At 46.7% G+C, this 25,952-nt stretch overlaps 1 protein-coding gene and 1 long non-coding RNA gene across 6 annotated transcripts in view; one reads left to right on the top strand and one right to left on the bottom strand.

The window, feature by feature from the left end:
* Positions 1-25,952, top strand: part of LOC116445258 — a 62,218-nt gene that overhangs the window by 23,811 nt on the left and 12,455 nt on the right. For 3 of the 5 annotated variants that reach the window (XR_004240720.1, XR_004240724.1, XR_004240722.1), the window contains 4 exons: positions 4,572-4,707; positions 12,549-12,620; positions 16,415-16,577; positions 20,248-24,067. This is a non-coding gene — a long non-coding RNA (uncharacterized LOC116445258). Of the gene's footprint in view, positions 1-4,571; positions 4,708-12,548; positions 12,621-16,414; positions 16,578-20,247; positions 24,068-25,952 lie in introns of those variants that run through there. The other 2 variants (XR_004240723.1, XR_004240721.1) reach the window with 2 other exon arrangements.
* Positions 23,587-25,952, bottom strand: part of SWAP70 (switching B cell complex subunit SWAP70) — a 35,529-nt gene continuing 33,163 nt past the window's right edge. Inside the window, exon 12 of the mRNA XM_032111694.1 lies at positions 23,587-25,630. Within this exon, the coding sequence (XP_031967585.1) occupies positions 25,521-25,630 (110 nt within the window). The 3' untranslated portion in view covers positions 23,587-25,520. The remainder of the gene's footprint in view (positions 25,631-25,952) is intronic.

The raw sequence follows: 25,952 nt of genomic DNA, 5'->3' as shown, positions 1-25,952 counted from the left end.
AAAGCCCTTCAACTGTAAATCTGGTATGTTTGCTTTGTACCAGCAGTGCTACAGTCATAAACAAGTGACAGGTCTCACAATTAATGCCATCACATGACTGTCCTCCTTCAGTCTAAAATAAGTAATTCCACGGTCTTGTGAGGGCGACTATGAGGGAAGATATTCTGAAATACTAAGTACTTGAGGGGATTAGCAAAAAATGCAAACGTTTGTCTTTCAGGTTAATAGCCCGTGTGGATGCTGTCATTCTGCCCCTGGGAACCTGTGGGTTGGCATCAACGCTGTCTCTGAGCATGTTGAGAGAAGTTAAAGTATTATTAATATGGGCCACATTCCATGGATGTGCAGCTCCGAGGTGCTGAGGACACCCTTGTTAAAATCTTGGCAAATCATCACAAGCATCTTCAGTGCTTTTGGCCTGAGGGAGGTGTTCCTTTATGAGCTGCATTAGTCAGGAAAAAAAGGGGAAGGTTTCAAAACAAAACCAAAGTTCAAACTTGGGAAAAAAAAACCCAAAACTTTTTAAACTAGGATATTATTCTGGGGCATGTAGTTGCAGGCATGTGCAGAGGCACAGTGAGTGTTGAGGAAGGTGTAAGGTTTGCTGAGAAGGGAGTTCTCGAGCTTCCTGCATGGTTGACAAGTACTGACTCCTCTGTTAAAGACCTGCTCTCTGCCAGGAAGTTTTCCAGCTGAAGTGGACATGTTCCTACCACTGAGATGAAACAGCTTACTGAACTTCAATGAACTTGCAGAAAGTATCTGAAATTTTTTTGCTCTAAAAACCTTTTCACCATGCAAGTAAATGGAATGCGTAGGACTTACGACTAATGGTGAGAAACTTCAGAGCAAAATGAGGGCATCACACAGTCACAAGTCTGTTCCTTAGCACCTGGCCTGCCCAGAAGGCTGCTCGGGGGGCATCCTCTTTCCTCTTTGGTTGCAGCTGCATGAGGAACCTGCTGAGAAGTGTTCATGTAACGGGTACCAGTGCTGCCTACTCTTCAGTGGGGAGCCTCAGAGGCTGGGTGAACACAACAGGAGCAGCGTCCCATGCAGTCCTACCCTGCCAGTCCCCCTCCTGCCAGCACAGGTTAAACATTCATACAGGTGGATGTTAATCCTCTGGAAAGAGAACAGGCAGGACAGCAATTTAAAAACATTGTCCTGTTACACTAAAACTTTATCTCTATTGTGTATTTGTTTTGAGCAAGAGTGATAGAGGCTGGTTTAAATAAGAGCGTGCTTTAAGTTCCTCTGTGCTTTGTAATAAGTGTTTTCAGCCCCTGCTCTCGTGTACAGAAAGAGAAGTCCAAATAAAATGTAATTATAGCATGGAGTTAGCTTTTCTCCCCAGTTCAAAGCTTGGAATCTGGTTGTTTTTACAGTTTGTAAAAACTCATGACGTTGTCAGGCTTGGTGAAGCAATAGCTACTTCAGTGTAGCTGAGGACCTTCATTCCCCACTCTTTTCTTCAGAGGAGGGAATTCCTGACTCCTGTCAGGACTGTAAAGGCTCAAGTGGTCCCTAGAGTGGCCACCAGTTCAGGCAGGGCTGAAGTTTGAATATTGCTGCAGGTTTTATGCCAAAACTTCCCCGTGGTGCCTGGGACAGCAGCTGAACCTGTGGCTCTGCTCTGTGTTGGTGACAGCCCTGCTTCAAGCAGGAGGCTGGGCTCAGTGACACCCACTGGACCTGTGTTTTGTGGTAGCTCATGGAGGTGACTCTGAGGTCCAGCAAAATGCAAAGCCAAGCAGGCAGGGTGCAGAAACAGAAGGAATAATTACAACAGCATCAGGCCACGGAGGGGTGCTGAGGGGTGGCACTTGGGTTCACGTGCCTGTACAAATGCTGGGGTTTGCCTGCTTCCGCCATGTTAAGCTGGAAGTGAAAAAGATGTAATGCTCCATCTCAAGAGATATCCAGCCTCCTTGAAATATTTATAGCAGTTAAAGTTTCTCTGTTCAGAACAAGCCAAAAATATTGGTGTGCTTTGGAAGAGTGCATCCCTATTCATATTTCAAAAAATGCCTACCTCATAAATGACCTTCTGCAGGCTGCTAGGAAGTGCCAGACAAGGTCCTTTATACATTTGTCTAAATTACATATTATATATATGTAATAGAAATGCATTGCTGATGTTGTATCTGCCATCTGACTTTGAAAAAACTCAGCACAAACAGAGGAGAAAATGTTTCCTATTTTAAATCTCTTTGATTACTCGCCTGTGAACAGTTTATGAATCCAGTTGGCCTGCTGTAAATCTGGGAGGGATTCTTTGGACAAAGTACCTAGTGTATTTTGTACTGTTATAGCTGAAAACAAGACATCTTTTAAATTATCCACTTTGAAAAGATGTCCGCTGGCTAAATTCAGCAAAATTTTACATGCATGTTGGGAGGTGTTAAGAGTGGCCTGAAAACATTATTTGCTCTCAAGAGAAAACTTTCATCAGGGTAAAGGGAAATTATTTGGGATTTATATTGAACTGTTAGTTATTTCTGGAGGGCAGATAAAGTGGGGAAAAATCAATTCTGCCCCACAGCCTATATTGGTGAGTAGGGGTTGATCATGCTCAGCTCACTGCACAGAAAAGGGGAACTACAGAACAAGGGCTCCCCTGTTCTCTCTGATGCATTTGCAGGGGAACTTGGTGATTCACCACGTGAAGTCTGAAAAGCTTGGTCATCACCCCCATTCTCTTCCCTGGGCCTCCAGATGGATATAATGCTGTGCTCCCAACCATTGTCCAGCACCCCCCAAACATCGTGGGCCTGGGGGAAGGTAGGAGCTCCCCTGCATAGGAAGCAGTGCCACATTTGCAGCTTTCCAGCCTGCTGGAGCAGTTGGTGGCAGCACAAGGGTGTCCCCAGCAGCTGTGCTGGGCTGCAAGCCACCACTTTGGCAGGGCAGTAAGCCACAGCTCAGCCAAGCCCAGCAGAGGGGAAGATCCAGCCCAGGGGAGGGAGGATGATGGTGCGCTGGGGTAGCAGGAAGGGATGTGCAAGGAGCAGTTGTCCAACCAAGGCAGTGTCCCACAGGAAACCTAGGGCACACTCAGAGTGGATTTGCTCAGCCTCTGCCACAGGCAGGCCCAGGGACCTCGCTGTGTCCCCTGGGACCCTGCTGAGACAGTGGAACGGATATTCAGGGCTATGCTGGAGCAGAGCTAAGCCCAACAACACACAGCTGTTTGACCATCGTAGAAAGTCTAACTACGGAGAGGAATTTTTCCTTGTTGATTTGTATGATTTTCTTTGGAGAGTGATGGTCCTTTGGGCTCTCTGCTTTTTCACTCATCTGTTTAAAAAGCCCCATTTTGGGACATCCCAATTCTTTCAGCCAAGAAAAGCTGGATTCTGCTCCTGGCTTGCTCAGAAATGGTTGCTCAAGAGCAAAATGAAGCATTCCTGTCAGGAATTGGATGCACAACATGCAGTGTGCTCCTGGGGTCAGAGGAATAGGTCTCAGGCTCGCAGAGAAATCCTCCTCATGGCAGTGCATTACGTCAGTGCAGAAAGGGCCCATCCAACTCTGCATTCCGACAGCAAACACAGCAGCCAGGTGATATGTCCAGAAACAGGCGAGCTTAATAAACTTCCTGCTCAGCTTGAGGACAGAATAAATAGTTCCATGGTGTCTGCTGAACAAAGCCAAATTGCACACCTCTGTGTGCTGCAGACGTGCTCTGGTTAAGGGACTGTCAACATTTTCCATCTGGATGGATGATTTAGCTGCCTTCCCTCACATCAGGGCGTTTGACTTACCCAGTGCTGCCACAAGACTCTGTTTTGACGGAATATAATTTTCATCCACTGGCTATGTCATCCTTGGGCTTGAAAAAGGAATTTTAAGCAGTATTAGAGTAGAAAGATAATGAATATTTAAACACATAATTTTGCAAATCCCTGGAGAATAAGAAGAAGCTTTGAGATGGACACACACGGAGTCTGGAGATGGTAAACATTCTCCCCTCCTTGCCTTTAGTTTTAAAAGGATCCATGGGATTGAGCTATTACTCATTAGAGTCTGCCCCCCCAGCTTTCCGTTCCGCACGGGATGCGCAGTGTTTGCATAGAAAGCAAACTTATTGCACTGTGTAATAAGATTTGAATGCAAACATTTTAACTAACATTATCTGTTCAGAGGCATTGTCTAAACAACAGTTAACCTTTCTGTGCCAAAGCTGAATGAAACTTTGAAACTGGAGGTTGGGTTTTTCGTTCTGCTGACCAGTGCCATGGATTGATGTGCTGTTGATACAACCGCTTTCTCAGGTTTCATGTATGGAAGTCTGTGATGGAGCAGTAACTTCATTAATTTGGCCCATACTGATTCAGTTGAATGCTAATATTTTGACCTTATTCCCTAGGAAATGTTCTTCCTGCTGCACAGACTTGGAAAGCGTGGCCATCCCTGCATTGTGAGCCACATTTATGACAAGCTTTCAGAAAGATAATATTTCACACATAAATACATGAGTGTTGGTTGTTAACACTTTCTGTATGACCAGAAAAAGGTATGAGTCCTCACTGCTCTGTAGCTTTTGAGTATTTCTTTGTATTTTCCAGCACCCTGAGCTGTACAGTTCTGCCTGCCCTGTAACCCAGGAGGAACAAGGATGTGAGTTCTGTGTGCAGCTGACCTCACCTGGGCTTGACATGGTCATGAACCTCGCACCCCAGCACAGAGGATAAAGATACAGAGGTAGTTACAAAAAAAAACCCCTTAAATGCAAAGGTGTTTAAGCAAACAGCTCCTTTAATGGCTTTGTGTGTCTAAAGCCCCGTGGTGGATCCAGCAGGCTCTGTTACGTAGGAGTGTGGAGAAGCTGAACATTGGTTACGTGTTGACTGACCCACATAGTCTAACTCAGTGGTCACTGAGGTGGAGTCTGCCTGGTTATCTCGAGGAGGAGGAAGAAACTGGGCTAGGAATTATGTTTTGTGAAAATACAATACAAATTCCTAACCCAGTTTTCAGCTGGGAGAACATGTTATTGTTGAACAATTGATACCACTTCATGGAAGCTTATTTTCTGCGCCTTAAGGGAAATTCAATTAAGTGAACTCCTATTTTAGAACACTGCTCTTTCCTGTCACTGATGAAGCAATAACAATTGCAGAACATGGGATTTTCTGGGAGTGTTGGTTGTTTGCTCTCATTTATATTAATTTTTCAGCCTCTCTTTGAATCTTATCTATAATACCCTCTGAGAGAGCCCCCTAGAGACCTAACTGGTTTCACTGGTGACTCCAGGCTGCTGTATGCTTGCTGCCACAAGGCACGGAGAAACACATGTCCCACAGCTGCGGGAGGTAGTGCTAGAGGTGCTGTGGCCCCAGTGAATAGCCATGACAGCAGCTGAGGTTTGTGGTATACTCTACCCATAGGCTCTTGCTGACATCCAGAGGAGCCTGTTCCTCCACATAGTGAACTGCTTCTGTCACTAACCAGCCCAGAAACCTAAATGTTCACAAGTGGTGCAAGTCCATTGTGTAGTTTCTGCCTTTCCATGCTCATCACAGCTTGGCAAATGCAGAGATTTGAATCTCACATGACAAGAAGTGACGGAATTGGGGATTAATTCTCTGTGAAATAATTTTGGTGATGGGATGCTGCCAGGACGCTTGACTCTGCATTCCTTGGACACCCCAGATTCCCACAAACTCTGAGGAGAGGACTGTGTGGGCAAGGAATGCAGCATGAACTTGTAATCTTTTCAGAGAGAGATATCTTAGCACCTTAGTGGGATGCTCTCTAGAGCCAGCTGTGCCAAAAGGTGACCCTTCTAGGACTGGCACCATTTATAGAACGCTGGGTTTTAGTGCAGGGCACATTTTTATGAACTCCTATAAAAGGCTAAATACCAGGTTAATTAGGCTTGACAGTGCTGACAGAGTCTTAATTAAATCATTTTTAACAATATCAGTCTTGCATAACTCTATTTCTATCAAAATCATCAGAAATTATGATATTTTCGTTGGTCCTTGTAAGAGATGAAGGTCTGACAGCTTGTTCCCATTTCCAGTACTGCTGGTTCATTAATTTGTCCATAATTCTGAGCTTTCTACTCCATTCCCATCTCTCTCTGGTTATCTGTTCTGCTTGCTTAGCCCTGACATTTTGGCTTATTCCCTACCATGCTGGATTGTGCCTTTTCCTGTAACCCTTCTGTCCCTCCATCCAAACACAGAGGTACAAACGTGCAGTCCATCAGCAAGGATGGATCTTGCAAAACACCACCCACCAAGAGCTTAGATCTGGTGTATCTGGTGTTCAGCACCTGTTTTGGGGGGATTTTTGTTGGAGACTGAGTCCCTGGGCAGAACTCATTTAAGCACAGTGGAAATCCAGCCTAAGCCAGGGATGCTGGCAATCCATGTGACTCCTGGGTGCTGATTAATTGCTGGGTCTGTAAGAGTTAAAGGGAATGCAATGCCTGGTCTTGCTGCCAGAGTCTCCTGCCTGTCTGCCTGGAAAAGGGGGGCCACTCCATGCCAGCCTTTGAGTCATGCCATGAGCACAAGCCAGGGCAAAGCCCTCTGCTTGCCACACAAATCCTGGTAGCATCCCACTTCTTTCCCCTTTTCAATACCTGTGTTTCCAGGCACACTGAGACAGCTCTTAGCAGAGGTGAAGGCAGGAAACGTTTTGGAACCTCAGCCTGCTGGGCTCCTAGCCAGGGGACCACAACAGTGGACGCCTGTTGTCCCCTCCTGTCACCAGAAGCTGGGGAGCCCCCATTTTTTCTCAGGGGGGAGCAGGCAGCACAAGTCTGGGTTCGTCTGGCCTTATGCTACCCATGGGTCACCTCAGGAACAGGAAATTCCCAGCTGCTCCCCAGGACAGCCCAAATCGGAAATGGTGCAAGGGGAACTTAACCTGGACATGATAGCTGGGATCTGGCCTGAAATCTTCTCTTCAACTCGAGAAACAGTTTGCTGTCTCTATCTAAAGGTTTTTGTCTGTCTCTGCTTAAAAGCTCTAAATAATGTCACAAAACCACTCACACATCCCACACTGCAAAGCAGATAAGCAGTGAGAGGAACTGAGAGTCTTTAATAAGCTGGAACACAACCAAAAAAGACTTAAAGCCTGTGATCAACTTGGTAGCACACAGGAGCCACCAGAGGGTGATCACAAGGATTGACTCAAGGTCTGCTCCCTCTTCTGCTTTCTTAGCCCGTTGTACATCCTTGATCTCCAAGTTAATCATTCTCTGACGACTTAGGCTTGATCAAGCCTTCAGCTCTCTTTGTTGCCATTTCAGGGAACATGTGGATCAAGTTCTCAGGATCTTGAAAGAGCCACCATGTCCTGAAATCCCATTTCTTCGGCTGCAGTTCATCTTGTCTGTTCTCCATTACTGCCCTCTTGCCCTCTTGCTTTGTGTTGGTAGGCAGCCCTTGTGATGTAGAATGCAAATGAAGAGGTTTTGTGGGAGACTACCAGGAGATTGTAATCTTCTTCTCTTATCTCTCATTCCAGACATATCCTGAAATGACTCATTCTTTCTTCTCTTTTTATTTCACAATATAAGCATTTTGCAGAGGAGGTGACATCTTTCAGTGCTTTAGTATTTCATCTCCCTATGTCTTCACATTTTTTTCCACTTTCTCATCTGCATGTTACGAACTTAATTATGCTGCACAATAACTTTAGAAAGGCAAACTCTAACAAAGGCTAACGAGGATGTTTCTTGGCAGCTGGTCACTGTTTTGCCTTGGGCTCATAACTTCGCTTGCCACTCTCCACTGGGCACTGAAGCTGTTCTTGTGTTTAAAGATAATTGCTCCGAGCAAGATTATATCATATTTTCTGTCTATGCTTTCAGGAGGGTTTAATGCTGTATAATCTGCCCATTATAACCACATCTCCAGACAATAGAGGCTGCAGAATAGAGTGTGATAAAGTGTTAGCAAATCTTGGTCGTGCTCATTCCTTGTCATTATATTTAGGTTTTAATGGTTTAAGAGCACACAGAAATTTAAAAAATGGGGCTCAAATTAATGGCTGCAGATGTACCCAGTTTTCTTCGCCCACAGCCAAAGATGATATGGACTTTAGGTGAGGTGCATGATATTTTTCTGCATCTGTCTGTCAAAGCAGCATAAGCTTAAGTAAGATCTTGCTATCTAATGATGCATATTGACTAATCACATTGTTGTGACTGAACCAACCTTCAGTAAAGGCACTGGAGAATAACTGCAGCAGCTACCATCTTCTCTGGGGAATTCCAGGTAAATTTGTGCAGCCCAATGTGTCCTGTCTTTTTATGACCCATTTTCCACAAGAAGTACCATGATGCTCATTTCTTTTATAACAGAGCAATTTCTCATCATTTACTTTTCTTCTCTGAGCATAATTGGTAGCTGAAGTAGCCAAATTCCATTCAAGACTGAGCAGAAATGACTTTGCCTCAGTTTCCTATATCTTGTTAGAGATATAACCAATCTTTAAAAACTTGGGAAGTTGTGTTTCTTGAGAGACCAGTTCCTTTAAATTCCTGCACATATATTTAATTTCTGAGCATCACGTGTCAGTTAAGTCCTGAAAACGTGGTGAAGACACATTATTTCCACATGGGTCAGAACCATCTTTTGCAAGACTAGAAAGAATCTGATCTTGTCTCAAATTGTACTCCTGGTTCCTAGAAATACTCTTGCTAGGAGATAAGGAATATGATGTAACCATGGATGTCCACTGGGTATTCTGGATTGAATGAAATCCTCCTTTTCTACCATGAGAGTGGTCATAGAATAAAATTTCCAGATGGGCTAATCATAACACAAACATTTACTGAGGCTTCAAGCTGGGACATTTGGGAGAACAACTATGGAGCAAAATGCTAAAAAGAAAAGGTGCACTCATCCTAAGTGGGACAGCTTTTACCTCGGAGTGGCCAGGGGAAGTGCTGTCTTCTTTTGGCCAGCATTAATTAATGGCAGGAATTCCCAGCCAGTCCACTCTTGGACTTGAAGTTGAGCTCATGAAGGCACTTACTGGGGATGAGGAGGGGTCTCTTGGGGAGCCTTGTCCCTGGAGAAGGGCACTCTGGAAATCTCTGGTGCTTGGGTGAGGCTTTACAATGATATTCCCTGTTTGTCTCCATTAATGTTTAAATTTATCGTGTGGAGAGCAGAGCCGACCTTGAGTTTGCTCTATGTGCCATCTACAGGTACCGGGATGAGAGAGGCTTCTCCTCCTGCTAAAACCATCCTCTTGCTTTGTGTTTAATGTAAACAGTGTGTTTAGAAATGTATTGTCTGTGGCAGACCTGACATCACAACCAAATTCTTTAAAATAAAATGTTTAGTGGGAATCGTGTGTCAGCTGCCTAGCGCTGAAATGTATGGAATGGAAGTAAGCAAACCTTTTCTTAATTTAAAAAATGAAAATGGATTCTGAACTTTATCTAAGGGTCACTTTGGGATGATTTTTAGACAGAAAAAATCTTGGCTTTCTGGCAGGACAGCTGTGAGGGAGTGTTCTATTCATTAGACCACAATTTGTCCAAGAAAATACGTTCCAAGTCCTAATCAATTTAGATGAAAACTTGCTGGACAGGGTTCAAGCAGGCTAGTTATGGAGTCTTAAAAAGCCAAACCCACATGTCTCAATGGGCAAGAGGCAAGATAATCTTAGCTTACAATGGAATGTTTAAATTCATACAGCTAAGACACTGACATAGGCACAAAGGTTGGTTCTTTTGTGCTGGGTTTTTTTAACCAGAAACATGTGAAGAATTGGAATTTTTAAAGAGAGGGAATATCCCTTTAAGATATAATCACTCATGGTGAATGGACTGTGGCCAGATCCATCCTTGCTTTAGTATCTATAGAAAGATTTTTGGAAAAGACCAGCTTCCAAAGCACTAGAAACGGAGGTGTGCCTCCAAACAAAGGTCCTCGGCGTCACAGGCTCTTGTAGAGTTTTATAATTCCCAGCTGTATGAGGATTTTTTTTTAATGAGCTGCTTCAGCAGTGGAAATGGAGAAGTTTGGAGAAGCTGTTGCACAGTGAGCCCCTGGGAAGTTGACACCATGCACAGCATTGTTCTGCTATTGAATGTAGGCTCTTTATGATGACACATCGCTACCGAGCACAGAAAACCACAGCTCAACACACCCCCAGCCCTCCTGGGGTTAATGGTAACTATTTTAGGGGTTTTTTCTGTCATTCAGTTCATTTCTCCATTATTGCAGCTGGTAGCTTTAAAACAATGCATTTGCAGATCCATGCAAATTCCCATAGGGATGAGATATATAACCTGAGCAGTCTTTAACCTTAGCTAAGACTCTGCAAGTCAGAAAACCATTTCAGAAATTAAATATTCCCCAGGCTAATCTCCACCACAGACATGAACCAAGGGTACCTTTCACAGTAATTTTCAATGCCTGGTAGAAAGCCACAGCAACAAGCCGGTCTCTGAAGTGCCAGTTCACATTCACCTCTTCACTAGTGGATCCTCTGCTCTCCTGCACCCGTTGCTGGGAAGTGACAAATGCACCATTTCTCTTCTGTCATGACTCTCTTCTGGCACTGGAAGGCCTTCGCTGACTTCAGGCGGAAAAACAATTCTTTCTAGCTGTAAGTGGCTCTGTCTACACCACAGGGCAGTCCCTGCGTCCCAAACTTGTTACTCACTAGCCTTCTCCTATCCAGGGACTGAGACCTGAGCCAGGAGCTCATCATTTCTCATCATGACTCCTGTTATTTCAGGTGGCAGTGAAACACCCTTTCTGCCAGTCCTCCTGCTTTGTCCAACCCCACCACCCTGAAACTGCATCCCCCCTCTTGACTCGGAGAGGGATTTACTGGCATGGCTGGGGCTGGATGTGAAGGAGAACGAGCATACAGTATTGTTAAGTAACTTGTGGTTAAAGTCACAGACTCTGGAGACTTCTTGACTACTGTAAACGCCAGCAGTTCGTTGTCCCACAGCCTCTTCCTTCCTTCACGCCCCACTCTGCCAAGTCAGCCACCTGAGACCCTGCTTATTGCTCTTGTTTTCCCTGGCTCTTCTCACTTGTTTACTTAAAAATCTCTTTTCCTTCCCTTGCCTTCATTTGAATTTCTTGCAGGAGGGTCCTGTAAGGACACCTACTTTAATCAGAATTTCCTCTGAGTTAATAGGCAGCTTTTTTTGAGTTTTACATGTTTTGAATTAAAAATGTGATCATTTCTTCATTTCCCCTTCCTCGAACTCTGCTTTCAACAAACTCTTTTCTTACGGAAAGTCGTGGTTTTAAAAGGCAGGCTCTGTCCCGCAGAGAAGGAGGAGGAGGGGTTCTTTGGATGCAGCAGGACAGCCTGTCACCCAAGGGAAAGCAGCCGACATGCTGCTGAGGCTGGCTGCATATTTTCATTTCAAAAAGCACTCCAGACTAAAACCACCTGTGAGTGAGTCTGGCTGGCTGATTTAGTAGGGCCTAGTGCAGGGTGTCCTGTCAAAAGCCACACTTATTTTCACAAAGGCAAATGGATCAGGTTTTATGTGGCAGGGTGACAGCTCACTGGGACAGGCTCATTAAAACTTTGTAAAACAAACTGTAAGCGAGAGGTGCAACATTTCCTTATCCAAACCCGGAGAATAGACAGGCGTCCTATGGAAAAGTGAGTCATATTCTCTGTAGTACATTCTGTTCATTCTGTTATAATAAACATGAGTGTTTGTTTGCTGAGTCCATCAGCATCCAGATCTAAACTTGATTAGGAGGACAAGCTCCTCGGCCGCTGCCAGGCTCGCGTGTGCACTGCTGTTTGGTCGCTGTGTTGTATAACAGCACCAGTCATGTCAGGCTGCCATTCCAAAAGGAAATAACAGCACTTCCCTCGTTGCTTTCAAATCCATCCCAAATTTCTATTAAAGACATCAAAGCAATTACTGTGATACTTCCCGTGCTTTCCAAATGACTCATCTTTGAAAGAAACTGCTGGAAAATAAGGCGCAACCAAGGTCCCTTCATTCCAGCTTGAGACTTTTAAGAATCTCATGGAAACAAGTCAAAATAAGAAGCCACAAACCCACCGTCTCATAAAGCCCTTCTCCATGTTTTCTATGCTTCTGTGCTACCAGTTGGAGTTGGTTTTACAAGCTACAGTGCCAGAAGATATGGCAGGTTGTTGGTCCAGCTCCGTGACTGCAGAAGGTGAATTAGCTGGCCAAATGTGTTTATTGCTACCGCTGTTGGAAGAGGGCTTTTAAATAGGATGATGCTTGGCTGCATCTAGAACTAGTAGTGAAATAAGGGATGGTCTGCTGGAGACAAGGGAACTTCTGGGAAGGAAGTGTCTCTGCAGCAGGAGTAGCATTATGGAAATCTGACTCTTGCCCAGTTATAAGAATGGGCACGGTCTTCAAAATTTTAAATGCTCACTGCATTTCTAAGAACTGTAGATGGGGCAGGAGGGATTTCTTCTGACTTCGGTGGGAAGAGAGTTGGAGATTAGCCATGGGTTAGAAATTTGTTGGGCTATAGCTTGAAGTGTTTCAGCTACTTCCATAGAATCACTTGCTAACTACAATTACTTGTCTAATGCAGCACTCCAGGAAGTGGGATTACTGTCCTGCAAAACCTGAAAGGAAGGGCTGAGGACAATGAGCATCCTGACAGGTAGGCATTCCCAGCTTCTCGGGTGCATGATGATACCCCTAAGGCTGCTCATTTTGCTGACATTTTTCTTCCACCTTTATCCTCATGTGGAAGGAGCAGTGGCATTGCCTTTGCAGACTCTCTCATGCAAGAGGACCACACACACCAACAAGCTTTGGGGTACCAAACAGCATAATACTGCAGGTAAAATGGCTACTTCACTCCTCAAACTAAACCTACCATAGGGCACTCATGTAGAAAATAAAGACTCCTTTGCCTTTTTGCTCTGGCAAATATCTGGTGATACTTTTTGGGGAGTTTTTTGCCCCAATAACAATTTTTTGTTTTAATTTTTCCTCAAGTTATCTAATCACTGAAGTCCATTTGTCCTTTTCAGTCCTGTATTACAGGTATTTTTAGCCATTGAGGAAAACCCTGTATTGTCCCTCCTCAAAGTCTCTTCATGCCATTCTGTTTTGAGGTGGAGCTTCAGAGCCATGTAAAATGCTCTCAGCATGCACAAGCCAGCTCCAGGAGCCAGTCCAGATTACCAGAAAGAACCCAGAAAGGTCTCCCACCCTGCAGGGAAGCAGCAGCCAAAGGCTCTCCTCACCCACTGCAGTGTCCCAGCTTCCCTCTGTGAGTCATGCGTCACAGGGGGCTTCTCTTGACCATAAGTGGGATGTTTAATAAACCTGAGGTTTTTAATCTTTAGATGTTCACAGCTGTTCACAGAAACATAAAATACACAGTCCAGCATGGGCAGCGACATGCTGAGACAAAAAATGCATAGCATTGTACTTGAGCAGGGCCAGGATCTCTCCGAGGTTCTCTGGCAGGAATGAATGGTTGGCATCATTATTTTTCTAGGTAAAAAACAAGAGGTTTATCCAGTAATAGAGCCTGTTGAATCTAGAGCAGCCTGACTTCTTGTAACACCCCCTGCGTGCCCATGCCTGTGTTGCTGGTGGAAACACCACATTTAAGAAGTGAGGAATGACTTAGAGGTTTCTGCAACCTAAACTATTCTGTGATTCTAAGATCACTGAATTTAATTGACTTGATTTCTGCTTTTTATCCCTATCAGTGACTGTCTTCTTTCCTTTGTGGAAATTGTCACCCTGTGATCACATCGTTGAAGTGGTTACTTTTTATTTTTTTCTAACCTGCTGGTTATGGTTTTTAAACCATACTTTTTAATATTTTGTGTGTGTGTGTGATTAGACAAAAGCTGGGGGTGTTGGAAGCTGCAAGTCCCAGTCTTTGCTGTGCTGGTTCCTGGTGAGGGATGGATGCATAAACCTGTTTGGTATGTGCTGCTGCAAGAAATACATGTGCAAGCACGACGAGGTGTCTGTGGGTGCAGGAACATCTCCCGGGGAACTCTAACGTTTGGCTTGCTGGCAGTATCGTTCCACTGAAGCAGCTTTCAGTTGCTTTCACCTCAGCTTGTTTATCTGTAAAATGGAAATAGGGAACTTCCTAGAGAACCCAGAGCCATATTTTTAATTACTCATGGCTTTTGCATACCCTTGAGGAGAGTATAAGCTGTAAATCTCTGAAGCTGCATACCAGCATTTCTGTGGTTTAAGCATCAGGGGAGCCCCTTTCCCAAAGACACTGCTGTATTCTCCTGGCTGTGTATTTCATGACAAGCCTGTGCTCAGCCCTTGGCTTGCAGACCAAGCCCTGGGACCCCTGACACCTTTCTGTGTGCAGAGCCAGGTGTTTTCCTGCAGAGCCTGTCCTGCTGGGGCTGTGGGCTGGGGCTTGTAAGGTGCCTGTCGTGTGCCCTGTGTGTTTGAGGTGCCGAAAGCGGCATGTGGCAGACCCGGGCTCCGCAGTCTGTGGGGGCACGGGGCAGTGGCCCCCTCCCAGCACCAGCACGGCCCTTCCCCAAGCCCAGCCACACTCTGCACCCAGGACCAAACCCTGCCAGGGCTATGGGCACACACGGTGCATCCTAAACAGGATGGGAGGTCGCTCAGGTCACCCTGTGCCTCTTGGTACGTGGCCCCGTGCTTTACCATCAGCTCCCTGGAGGCTGTGACATTTGAGCTTGCACTGGCTGCCCCAGCACAGGGAGGTCAAACAAATTGAATTTCTCTTCAAATTAGCTGTCTATGGCTTTGATCCCCGTCCATTGGAGACCTTGTGTGTTTTAGCTGGAAGAATGCACGCCACGTTCCAGCCCCCTCCCGCAGCCGGGGGAGCCGCGATGCCCTTGGCAGCGGCGGAGCGGTGCTCAGCTGGAGAGCCATCACTGGAGCGTGGCCTCTGTCGAGAAGGATCCCAGCTTCCCTGGGCCTCTCTCTTACAGATGTTAATCCCTTCCTATTGTCTTTGCAAGTTCTAACAGAATAGTAAACTGCAGTAAAGAGAGGGGATATGTTCAATTTAAGCAACGAGATTACGATGTTCCGAATAAAGCTGTATTTATTAATAATTACCTCTCTGCCATGACTTTAAATTCAAACAGCTGGACAGCCTCTGCTCTTTATTAATTTCCTTGGATCCTTGGCACGAAGCCCTCAATTCCTGTGATGTAATGGTATAAAAAGTTGGCTCCTGACCGAGCTTCCACCCACAAGTTCTAAATTTGGAGCATGGCAAATTTCTGCAGATTCCAGAGACAGGCTATGCTCAAGATGTGCTGATGCCTTCAGTCCCATCCTATTGCACCAAAAAACAAGGTTGTGTGCTTTTTATAACGGGGATCATAAATATGACTCAGATGCACATGTTGTCTATGTAAGCACTTGGGGCTGGCTATCACTTTATGGCACTGGGAAGAAGCCAAGCCAAATAAAAATTGTTTTGAGTAAATATTACATTTCTGGAGCATGAATAACTTTTCTCTGCAGCCAGCGTGTCACTAATGGGAATAAGGAAGAAGACGGGGTGGGGGGAAAGCAGTAACTAGATCATCCCTCTAAACACAGACAGTCTGCAGCAAGACCTGTTGTTTGGACTTGTCTGGGGTGTGATATCCCAGATAATTCATAGCAGGGCTCAGCAAGGCCACAAGAGATGGAAATAAAAATAGCTGTGTAGCTCAGCGCCATCCTGCTGCGCAGCTCTCTTTTGGGTGGGATCTCCAGGAGTGGTATGTAAAACAGGCAACCAGAGAACCCAGTGTCCTCCTCTCCCCTGCTCCCAAATGTGCAGAGGCTCAAGCGTGCGGATTGCTCCATGGAGATCAGTGTTGCTACTCACATGCTCAGCACTAAGCATGTGCACATGTCTGTCCAGGATCCAGGCCAGAAGGAAGGATGACTTTTTCATCCTGCAGTTCTGGGACCCCGGGGGACGTCTGCGCTGCAGAACGGGGGAAGCAGAAAATGTGGCCACGTGCAGCTCTGCATTCAGAAGGAAGCAGCTCACTGGCAGGTCTGTGGGGCAGGGATGTACCATCCCACCACCAGCACAGGGCTGGTTCATCACAGCTGTTGGCTCTGCTCCAGCAGCTCCAGCAAGCTGATAAGTCTCAGCATTCCCTAAAATCCCAATTACTCCTGTGCTTGAGCAGTACTTATGAAGTGCTTCATCTACCTGAAATGCAAAGGGATTTAAAAAAAAAAAAGAAGCTCTTTCTGCAAGAACTTTTCCAGAAACATTCCCTGATAAAAGGAATCCTCAAGTCTTTCAAAAATAATAGCCAGAGAGAAATAACAAGTGAGAATCTAGCTCTGAAAATCGTTAATGCCTTTCCCATTTTCCTGATGGGCATGTGCATCCCTTCCTGTTGCACCTGTGAGCTTTTACATGTCAGATAAGTGCTTTCCTGAGCTTTGCTGTCTTCTCCTTTATTATAGGCTTCTTTCGGATAGCAGGCAGAAAATGTGGCTTTAAAAGAGGAGCTCGGACAGGAAGCAGCAAAGTTCCAGGAGGATTTCTGTGTCAAGCAGGAGAACAGCTGGCTTCTTGAAGTGTGAGCTTCAGAGATCCCTAAAACCCTCAGCTGCACAGTTGGAGCAGGTGAGTGGGGAGGCGTCAAGGGCCCTCGACAGTCGCAGCCACCCCTATCAGAAACTTCTGAAGAGCTTCTCTGTGCAGTGGGCTGGACTGGGGCTTGCAGATAGAATGTTAGAAGGGCTGTGAGCCCTGCAATAACCACAGCAGGCTTGACGTCAGCAGACCTGTACCTCCAGGGATTAGTTCTGAGAAATCAGTGCCGGTTTGCCCAGCTAAGGCGGTTTTGACTGTTTGAAGGATCTGGGTGATAAGTTATTTTTCCATGCCTTGCACACTGCCAGCTGTCATTTTCTGCCAGAAGAGCAGCCCAGACAGTGTACATGGGGCTGGCTCCCTCCCCTTTGTAACGCATTTTACAATTTGGAGAAATTTTTGTAACACAAGAAAGTGTTTTTACATATTAGAGCATCTAAATTGTTAGAACAGTTGGAAAATCCTAATTGCCTTTAAAAGTCAGGGAAAAAAAACAGCAAAGAAAACATTTTGGATTGCAGAATTAACAAAACTGGGAGCTGAAGCTCAGTTTCCTGGACCAAAAATTTATTCAGGGAGTCCTCTTGTACTTGTAACTTTAAAACAAATACCTGAACCTTCAACAAGGGATTTGCACCTACCCCCAAACTTACTCTGAGTTGCAGAGCTTAAGCTCTGAAAACTCTCCAGAGATGCACTGTTGAGGTTGGTCATGTTTAGATTTACCCCAGAGTGTTTTCAGGGTTCCACATGCACAGGGGAGGGGGAAATGTACCAGCAGCTTGAATGAGATATGAGAGATGAAAAAAGAGGACTTGGCTGGAGTGTTGGCCTAATTTCCATGAAACTTTGGGGGTAGCTATGTGGTGATTTAACTCCAGTTAATTAGAGGCTAAAGGCTGCTTCAACTTGTGGTTGTTACCCAAAAGCGCAGATGAGGTTTTCTGGTGGCCAGGGATCAGGAATAAAGGTGGAGGAGCTGGAGGTGACTCTACAAGGGGCTGGCAGGGGCTGGTGCCAGGGGCTCTGGTCATGCCCTGGTACAAGTGGCTCTTTCCAAGGCCTCACTCAACAATCTCTGATTTGCACCTTGTGGACACAGCTTTAGGGTATCACTTAAAGAGCCCTCTTTTTAGAGACGAATTATGATTTTGTAGATGTCTCTGTGCTTTATTAGTGGATAAAAATCACCCACCTTTCATCAATGCCCAGCTGAGGCATAAGGAGGTTAAGGGACCTGACGAAGGTGATAGCAAGTCAAATTGTTTGGAATTTTGTAGCTCCGAAATATCATCTTTCTAAAACAGGAAACCCTCTCAGGAGTAGTAGGTTTTCATTAAAACAACAGTTCAAACCTGTCGATCTTGATCTATCAGGAAAAAGAGGAATGCAGAAAATGTGAGAGTTAGCTTAGCCTCCCTTAAACTAAACCACCAGGTTCACGTTCCAATGGAGAAACAAATACCCTACAGGCATCGTGGTGTCTTTGATTTATTTTTGGAAGTTGAAAACTCCCCCTCTTGGTGTCTGAGCTAAGAAAAAAACGAGGATTTTGTGAGCCAACAAAAGGTTTCTGGAGGAAAAACTCTCCAGTCCCACTTCTCAAGGGCTTATGGCATGAGCAGTTGAGCTAAGGTAATCTAGTTTAGCCTCCCCTACATTTCAAAATTGGGTTAAAGTTCCTAAGTCATTGAGGGAAAATGTTACCCAACAGAGTAATGACTCTCTAATTGGCGTGTCAGGCCTTGGCAGCGGCGGGTGCAGACCCTGGTTTCAGTCACTTGAACAGCTCAGGGTGACAACGTGCCCACAGGAGGGAGCGAGGGCATCGCGGCTGCACAGCCTTGGGTGAAGCCCCCGAGCTGTGCTGGCAGCCTTGGTCATCCTCTTCCCGGTCCTCTCCCTCCTTCCTTTGGAGGTCAGGCAGCCCCGGGCAGAGGTTTTGGCCGCTGCTGGGTGTGGGTTCGTCCCGCAGCAGCAGCAGTGTGGTGCTGCACGTACACGAGTGACGCGGCTCCGAGCGTGGGACCGGCTCAGCCGCGAAACCTCCGCGCGGTGCCGCATCCCCGGCCCTGCCTCCCCGGGCGGGAGCCGCAGATGTGATTCATTAGGAGCCTGCCGAGCAGGGCCGAGCTCCCCGGGCTCTCCGGGGCTGTGCGACGGTGTCCGGCTGCCATCTGGTGTCCGGCGCCCGGGGGGGGCCCGCGCATCCCCCGCGCATCCCCCGCGCATCCCCCGCGCATCCCCCGCCACCGCGGCCGGCGACAGCGCGGCCTGAGTAGCATCCCCTGGGCTGCGGCCAAGCCGTGAGCAAATCCTGCCCAGACTCTCAGGGCCCCCCGCCACGGTATCTCCCGCATTCCTGCGGCAGATCTGGTATTTCTTATTGTTCTCCCCGTCTCTGGGGGAGCAGCTGCCGCTGCCTGGCCGGCCTGCCGGGGCAGGAGCTGGCGGAGCCCTGGGCTGCGGGTCCCACGACTCGCCGGGGGCTTTGGAAAAATCGTGTCAGTCTTCTCATCCTGCTTCGGCACGTAGGGACTTGGGGCTCATCAGGAGGGGCGAGATGAAAATGAGAAAAGAATGGAAAACTGGAAGAACAGAGCGTGGTTGTGCAGCTCTGCTCTCCTGGAGGTGGTGTGGGCTCAGCAGACGCTCCCCTGGACCCGGCACAGGCTGCCCCGGGCTCAGCGCTCATCGGGAGCTTTCTGCCGCAAGATCTGTGCCAGCCTGCAGCACAGAGCACCTCAGATTTGCTGGCAGCCCCAGGGACGCCAGGGGCAGGGACTGGTCAGAACAGGGCGAGGGCGGAGGCAGAGACAGAGCTGCCTTCGAAGCTGTGCAGGACTGCTCCCTGCTCTGCGCTCACAGCAGCCTGGCCCAGCACGGGTGTTCAGCGCCTGGCAGTGTTTTCTTGTCCCCTTTCCCTCTGACAGGCTGGTTCTCCTACCACACCCCATGCCTGTGCTGTTCCTTGAAGCATGATTTCAAGGAATATAGGCTCTGGATTTTCTCCTGCTGGTGGGAAGGATTTGCTGGCTGGAGGTGCAGTGAGAGCAGCTGTTGGCTTGACTCTTGCCATCTGTCATGGTGACAGTGAGGAGAGTGTGCTGGAGCACGGGCAGGTGGCTTTCTTTGCCAGAGGGACCACGTGCAGCTATTCTGTGAGACCAGGCTTGAGGTGTTGGTTGTTTTGGGCTAGCCATCTCCCCAGGAAGCTCCATCAGCCAGCAGAGACCCCCTTGGACATCGTGCAACCCTCACAGGCAGGCAGTGGCCATGCTAAAGCAAACCAGCAAACACAGAAGGTGGCACCTCCATCCCCACAGGGAGCAGTGCCACACCACTCAGATTTTGGTGGGGCCCAGGTGTGAGCAGGCTGTACCCTGCTCCTGTCATTTCCCACCTCCTGTCTGGGAAAAAGCAGCCCATGGCCACACAATCTTTCTGGCTGGGAGGAAAGCCTGGGTGAAAAAGGGGCACCTCACAGAGAGATGTGGTGGTTGACTCTATGGCTCGGAGAGAGTAAAATGGCCCAAAGCATCACTGGCAAAGGAAATGGTTCAGAGAACACAACCTTGCACTGCTACAAATGCAAAACTTCAGTTCCAGTATGAGAGGGACTTTCTGAAAATGGCTAAGAAAAGTCTGACCATAAAAAAGTTTTTAAAGTGTGGTTTGTTGAGTTTCTTTTCTTTTTTAGTCAGGACTGAGGAACCAGAACCCCAGCACTTGCACTTCGAGTCAGGGCTGAGCTGCACAAGCCTCTTCAGAGTGGGAAGAGAAATCTCTATGCTCAGGTAGGCATTGAAACAGATAATTTGTGTCAACACCAAGTCCAGGCTGCTTTTGAAACTGTCTCATGACTATGCCTGAGCTTTTAATCCCATCTGAGATATCAATGTGTGCTCAGAAAAAATATAACAACAAGAATAACAGCAGGTGAGTGTTTGCATGAAGACATCGTTAGGCCCAGATCCTGTTAAAGCCTTTTGTGTGCTGCAGCCATGGCAAGAAGCTCTATTAATTAGCAATGATATTAATAACAATGTGTAAAGCTGGTGCTAGATCAAGACCCTTTGGCAGGCAGAAGAGTGATGTGAGCTATGACCAGGCTGAGTAGGGTAGAAGGGGTTATTTTTTTGGTGGTTTTATTCATTAAGGAATTTAAAGTAATGTTTGATGGGGGAAAGTGAGTGCAATTGTGCTGGAGATCATGTTTTCTTTTTTTCTTTTTATCAACATTCTGCCCAGTCTGCCATGGGCTTTCCTCTGACCCTGCTGCTCATATCCTTTTACATTTCCTCTGTCAATTAGGCTAAAATATAGAAAAAAGGCAGAAGAAGGGCTCTTGTCAATTGGTTTTTCTAGGGTGTTAAAAACTGCCTCATTAAATCTCCCTCTCAAGGCTTTTCAGGATGTTTCTAATTTAACTGTTTTGCATCATCCTGTTCCAAGTTTAATTTCTTCTGGAGGTGAGATGCAGCTACATTTGCCAAATACTGTTTCATCTTATGTGTTAAAACAACCACTGCACCTTCCTTTTTTTTGAAGGATGAGTACTTCTGACATACTCAGGAAGCAAGTCCATAAAACGGTGCTTTTCTTCACTTTTGCTTCCTGGCATTTCCGAGTAGTTGGAGTTCACAGTAAGTGTGTGGAAGCCACAATAGTCTCTAAATTCACGAAGCGTCACAAAGTTTCCATTTGCATTTTATTTTGGCCCTCACGGCCGCATTAGCACTACACCACGGGCTGATACCCTCTCCTCACACACGCCCACCCTGTTTGTGGCTTGAAGGGATGAGCGTGAGCCCTGCTCCCAAAAGAGGAGTACGTGATGCTGAGCACGTCCTTCGTTCCTGCAGCCCCGGGGCATGTACGCAGGCACCTGGGGAAACGCTGTTTGCAGGGAAGCAGCCTTCCTCACAGATTTTTCTTTGCTCTGCCTTAGCACCCTAAGGAAAGCCGCATGGCAGCCCGAGCTGCCCCTGCGGAGATTGCGGGATGCTGTATCCACTGTACACGTTGTCCTCCTGCAGTGCGGCGGGGTTTCTTTGGAAAATACGTCTGAATTAGCGCCGAGGCCAGTGGTAACAAGAAAATTATTTTTTCCTAGTCTGACGGGATGCCTGTGGGCATACTGAGCTAGCAGAGGAACCGAACGGGCTCATGGAGCAGGGACAGAGCTGCGGTGGCCACGGCAGGGAGGTGGTGATGGTGCTGCAGCCGCAGGCTCGGCGCACAGCCCCTTTCCATGGCACCCGCTGCTGGGAGGGAAAGGAGAGGGGGTGGCTGTCCCGGGACACCTCCACAGGCCGGGAACGCCGCAGGATCGCGGGCGGGCGACGCTGGGCTGGGCCACCACGAGGTGGCAGCCGGAGCCCAGCGATGAGGCAGCCCCAGGTCCGGCCCGGGCGCTCCTGCCCGGCGGCGCCGAGCTCCGTGCTGCCACAGTGACCCGAAAAGATTCATTAAAAACAAAAACAAAAACAAAAAAGCAGGGAGAGCCACAATTATCGAGTAACCAGTATGGTACCGGCAGACTGGGAAAGCCCCTAAAAATCTTGTGAAGTGTGGAACGAGTTCGTCGTTCTGTGAGAGGACAAGTGTACGGCACACCTGCCGCCCTTCTGCAGCCCTTCCTTCGGCTAACAAATAATGACCTCTCTCCCCGAAGCAGCTGAAAGGCCTTGTGGCCCTTTCCTGGCCCTGCACCGGTTCGTTCAAAAATTGTTTGCGTAACTGCTTCACATATTTGAGATAAAAATCAGAGCAGTTATTTTCTGTTCACTTCTACTGAGATGGATGGGGCAGCTCCTGTTCCAGGTGTTCTGCGTGACTGAGCCATAGGATCACAGGATGCCTTGAGTTGGAAGGGGCCTTAATGATCACCTGCTTAACCCCCTGCCATTAACAGGCACAAACAGGCGCTTCTTTTGGGGTTGGGGTCCCCCCCAACCCCTAGGATACACTTTCTATCCTAAGACACTGTTCCTTTCCCCCACAGAGGCTTTGCTTTTGTGACTGTTCATGAAGGACAGTGGAACAGGAATAACATGAGCTGCTGGAAGCCAGCCTGTTACAGTTTGGGAATGTGTGATCCAGTGTGCATGGCTCATAAATCAGGTCCATAAAATGATCACAGGGAAAAAAAACAAAAAAACCAACCCCAAACCAAACCCCATCCTCTTCCTAGAAGGAACAGCACGGCACTGGGGTAGTGTTTTGCAGGGCTGTTACAGCAGCAGCAGGTAAATTAAACCTGAATCTGGCAGATAAAATAAGTGGGCTGAGCCCTCCAGTGCATCTCCCAAAGGTTCAGGAACAGCAGCCACAGCTTTCCCCCCACCTCTATGTAAGCCCAGGGTGTAGCTAGGGCTTCTTGGGGAGACCAGAGACATCCCTAACCCCACAGTTCAGGGGGCTCGTTGGTTCGTGGGAATAGGAGAGCTGTAACCCTTGGCCCCACTGGAAATGATGGCACACCAGGATGCAGCTTTCCATGCTCCCTGATCCATGATCGGTGGTGACTCACAGCTCTGTGCTCCCTTTGGATGCTGCTCAGTGTCGCTCCACGGGGCTCATTCTCAAGTGGTATTTTTGCTCAGCATGCAAGTAGTTTAATTTTTAAACCAACCACTGCCCCCAGCTTTACTGAGCAAAGCTTTAAACAAAGCTTTCTTAATTTGTCAGAGCAAGCGGGACGACAGAGCTAAAAGGAACCTTGTCTCATTTCCTCTTCTGCCAGTGAGTAAGAGCTGACCCCAGACAGACAGACACAGACAGGCAGGGCTGACACGTTGTGAGGGGGGGCTGTGTGGCTGTTCCAAGAGCTGCCCTGCCCTTGCCCCAGACTGCATCAAGGTGTACTGAATACGAACATTTAAGAGCAGGAGCGCTGCTAAAACAAAGTCTGTGTGTGTTACCATGTGACCACTGATCCAACCATTAAACTTCTTCCGCACAGCAGTTACTGGATTTTGAACTCCAACAGCCCAAAATAAATCCAGACAAAAAGACATCCATTAATTCCGAAATGTAAATGACTTTATATTACTTTATTAAACAGCCAAATCTAAAGAACAGTAAAAAATACGAAAACATGCATCATTTGGTGTTCTTAAAAAACTGTTGTCCAAAATAAAGACTGTTAGAAAAATTAAACAAGTTTAGCCCCAATATCCCTTCTGCTCTCCACATAAAATGTCTGGTAGTTATAAATACTGTTCCAGCTCCTTTAGCAAAGTTTAACCTTGTGTACATTAGTAATTCTATTACAGGTGGTTGGATTTTTCTTCACATTGCTTCTGTAAACGTGATCAATTTAAAAAAGGCCTTGTTATCAAGCTTAAGGAACTACGGTTTTCCTGTACAGTGAGTATAAATAGGAAGATCCTAGATTTTCCTGCCATTCTAATCAGCACTCCCTTTACTGAAACATTAAAGATTTCAATTAGTATAAAAATATAACCAGAGAATAAATGTCTGAGAAGATTCAGTATTTGAGTGAGTCTTAGTTAATAGACAAATAAAATGCTATTGACTTCCAAATCTGGACACCACTTCTGTACAGCTTCTGCTCTTCCAAGACCCAAGTATCACAGTGCTGCACACTAAGGCACTGCTAATCCTCCTGAAAATTTTACTCTCTATTTACTACAAATAATTTAACATGTAGCTGAACTAACAAGCAGGTGAGGGATGGATGGCTGGGGGACAGTCAAAGCTGCTCACAAGCCACACCAGTGGGCACCTGCTCCTCGAGGAGGGGGGTTTCAAAATGTCTGTACAAGTTGGCAGGAATCCTGCTTTACTGAGCAATGCCTGGTGTGGGAGATCTGCAAAGCAAAGTCACGGGCTTGTTCCTTTTCCCTACACAAACACAAATAACTGGCTTTGTCCCAGGAGAGAACTGTGAGGCAGAGCAAGCTCTTTGGGAAACCTTGGGACTAGAAAGACTGAAGTTATTTTATTGACAGGAATTACTTGGGTTTTTCTAAAGCAGTATCACTACACATTTATCATTTTTATTAAAAAGAAAAAAGTTTTCTTCGTACTTTTTTTTTTAATCTGGCCTCCGATTAAAAGTAAGGCAGAAGTGCTACATCTAAAATGGTAGGATGTTATAATCAGATTTCTTGCACAAACACAGCCTTGACACAGAGGATATTTGTCCTGTGTGTGCTACCACCTTCCACTCATCTGCTTCAGAAACCTGTAAGCCAAAACTGCATCTTTTGAACTGTGAAGACAACTCTCAAGGCTTTATTTAGCACTTCTCAAGTTTCAGACAGTACAAAACCAGTCTTGCACTACTACTTTTTCCGAATGTCTTACAGCAGCATTTTCTACATGGTTATCTCAGTTCTTTTGTTTGGATTCCTGCAAAGAGAGGGAAACAGGACACCAAATCCAAGCAAGCAGCAGGTACCCAGTGATGCCAGCCCCCCCTTGCCAAGGGAATGTGTCTGAGCACTAAGCACCGTGCAGAGAGCAACAGAGGGACAGAGCAAAAGGGAAAGGAGGCTCAGTGGAAGGAAAGGTAATGCTCCATCTCAGAGTTGGACACAACCTCCAGGACTGATTTATCCTGGGTTGAAATTATACTAACTGAACCAGTGGAACAACTGCTTCCCTCACTTTCTGGAATGAAAGTGCTGCTGCCTGACTGGTTAGCTGCTGTCAGATCGTTACAGGCTAGCATAGGAACAACTCTGTCACAACCTACATTTCAGTACAAATCTTCAGTTGCAAAGTCTTGGAAATGTGAGGGAAAACAGCACATCCTGTCAGACACCACACACTGTAATGGCTGAGCTCTGAGCAGACACTCCAGCGTGGTAAACAGCATTTCATGAGCAGAAAGGCCCAACCTGCTGAGCAAACTAAATTTTGTAAGCGAGAGGCTGCTCTGTGCAAAGCAGAACGAGGGGAGGTGGGCTCCTGTTCTGGGCCACACATCAGCTGCCACTGTCACTCGGAAGTGGCTTTTTTCCCTTTCCAGCTCCTTTGTCTTTCCTCCAGTTCAGCTTCAGTGAAGGCGGCTGGGCCCCAGTTTGTGATGAAGTGAGGATTCTTGGAGCCTGGAAGACAGAGAGCAATACTTGAGTAAGGCAATTCTGACAGGGATGTCACACACTAACAGTGCAATGTTCAGGCTGATCCTTGCTTTGTTTTAAACATAAAAGAAACAAACAATAATGATGAAAGAACCAATGTAGTAGGACCTGTAGAGGTAAAGGCTTGAAAGTTACCATCAGCAGTTGTCACAAAGGGTGATACTTATAGGCTGCTGTGAAACCAGTAAGGCACAAGAAAAGGCAGACTTCAATAAATCACCAGATAATGTAAGTACATGAGACAGAATGAACACATATTTTTGTAACTCTTCTGTTGATAACTCAC

Source organism: Corvus moneduloides, chromosome 6 (genome assembly GCF_009650955.1).
Source record: "Corvus moneduloides isolate bCorMon1 chromosome 6, bCorMon1.pri, whole genome shotgun sequence".
NCBI classification, from domain to species: Eukaryota; Metazoa; Chordata; class Aves; order Passeriformes; family Corvidae; genus Corvus; species Corvus moneduloides.
Note: the sequence above shows the minus strand (reverse complement) of the source record. Positions and strands in the feature narration are given on the sequence as shown.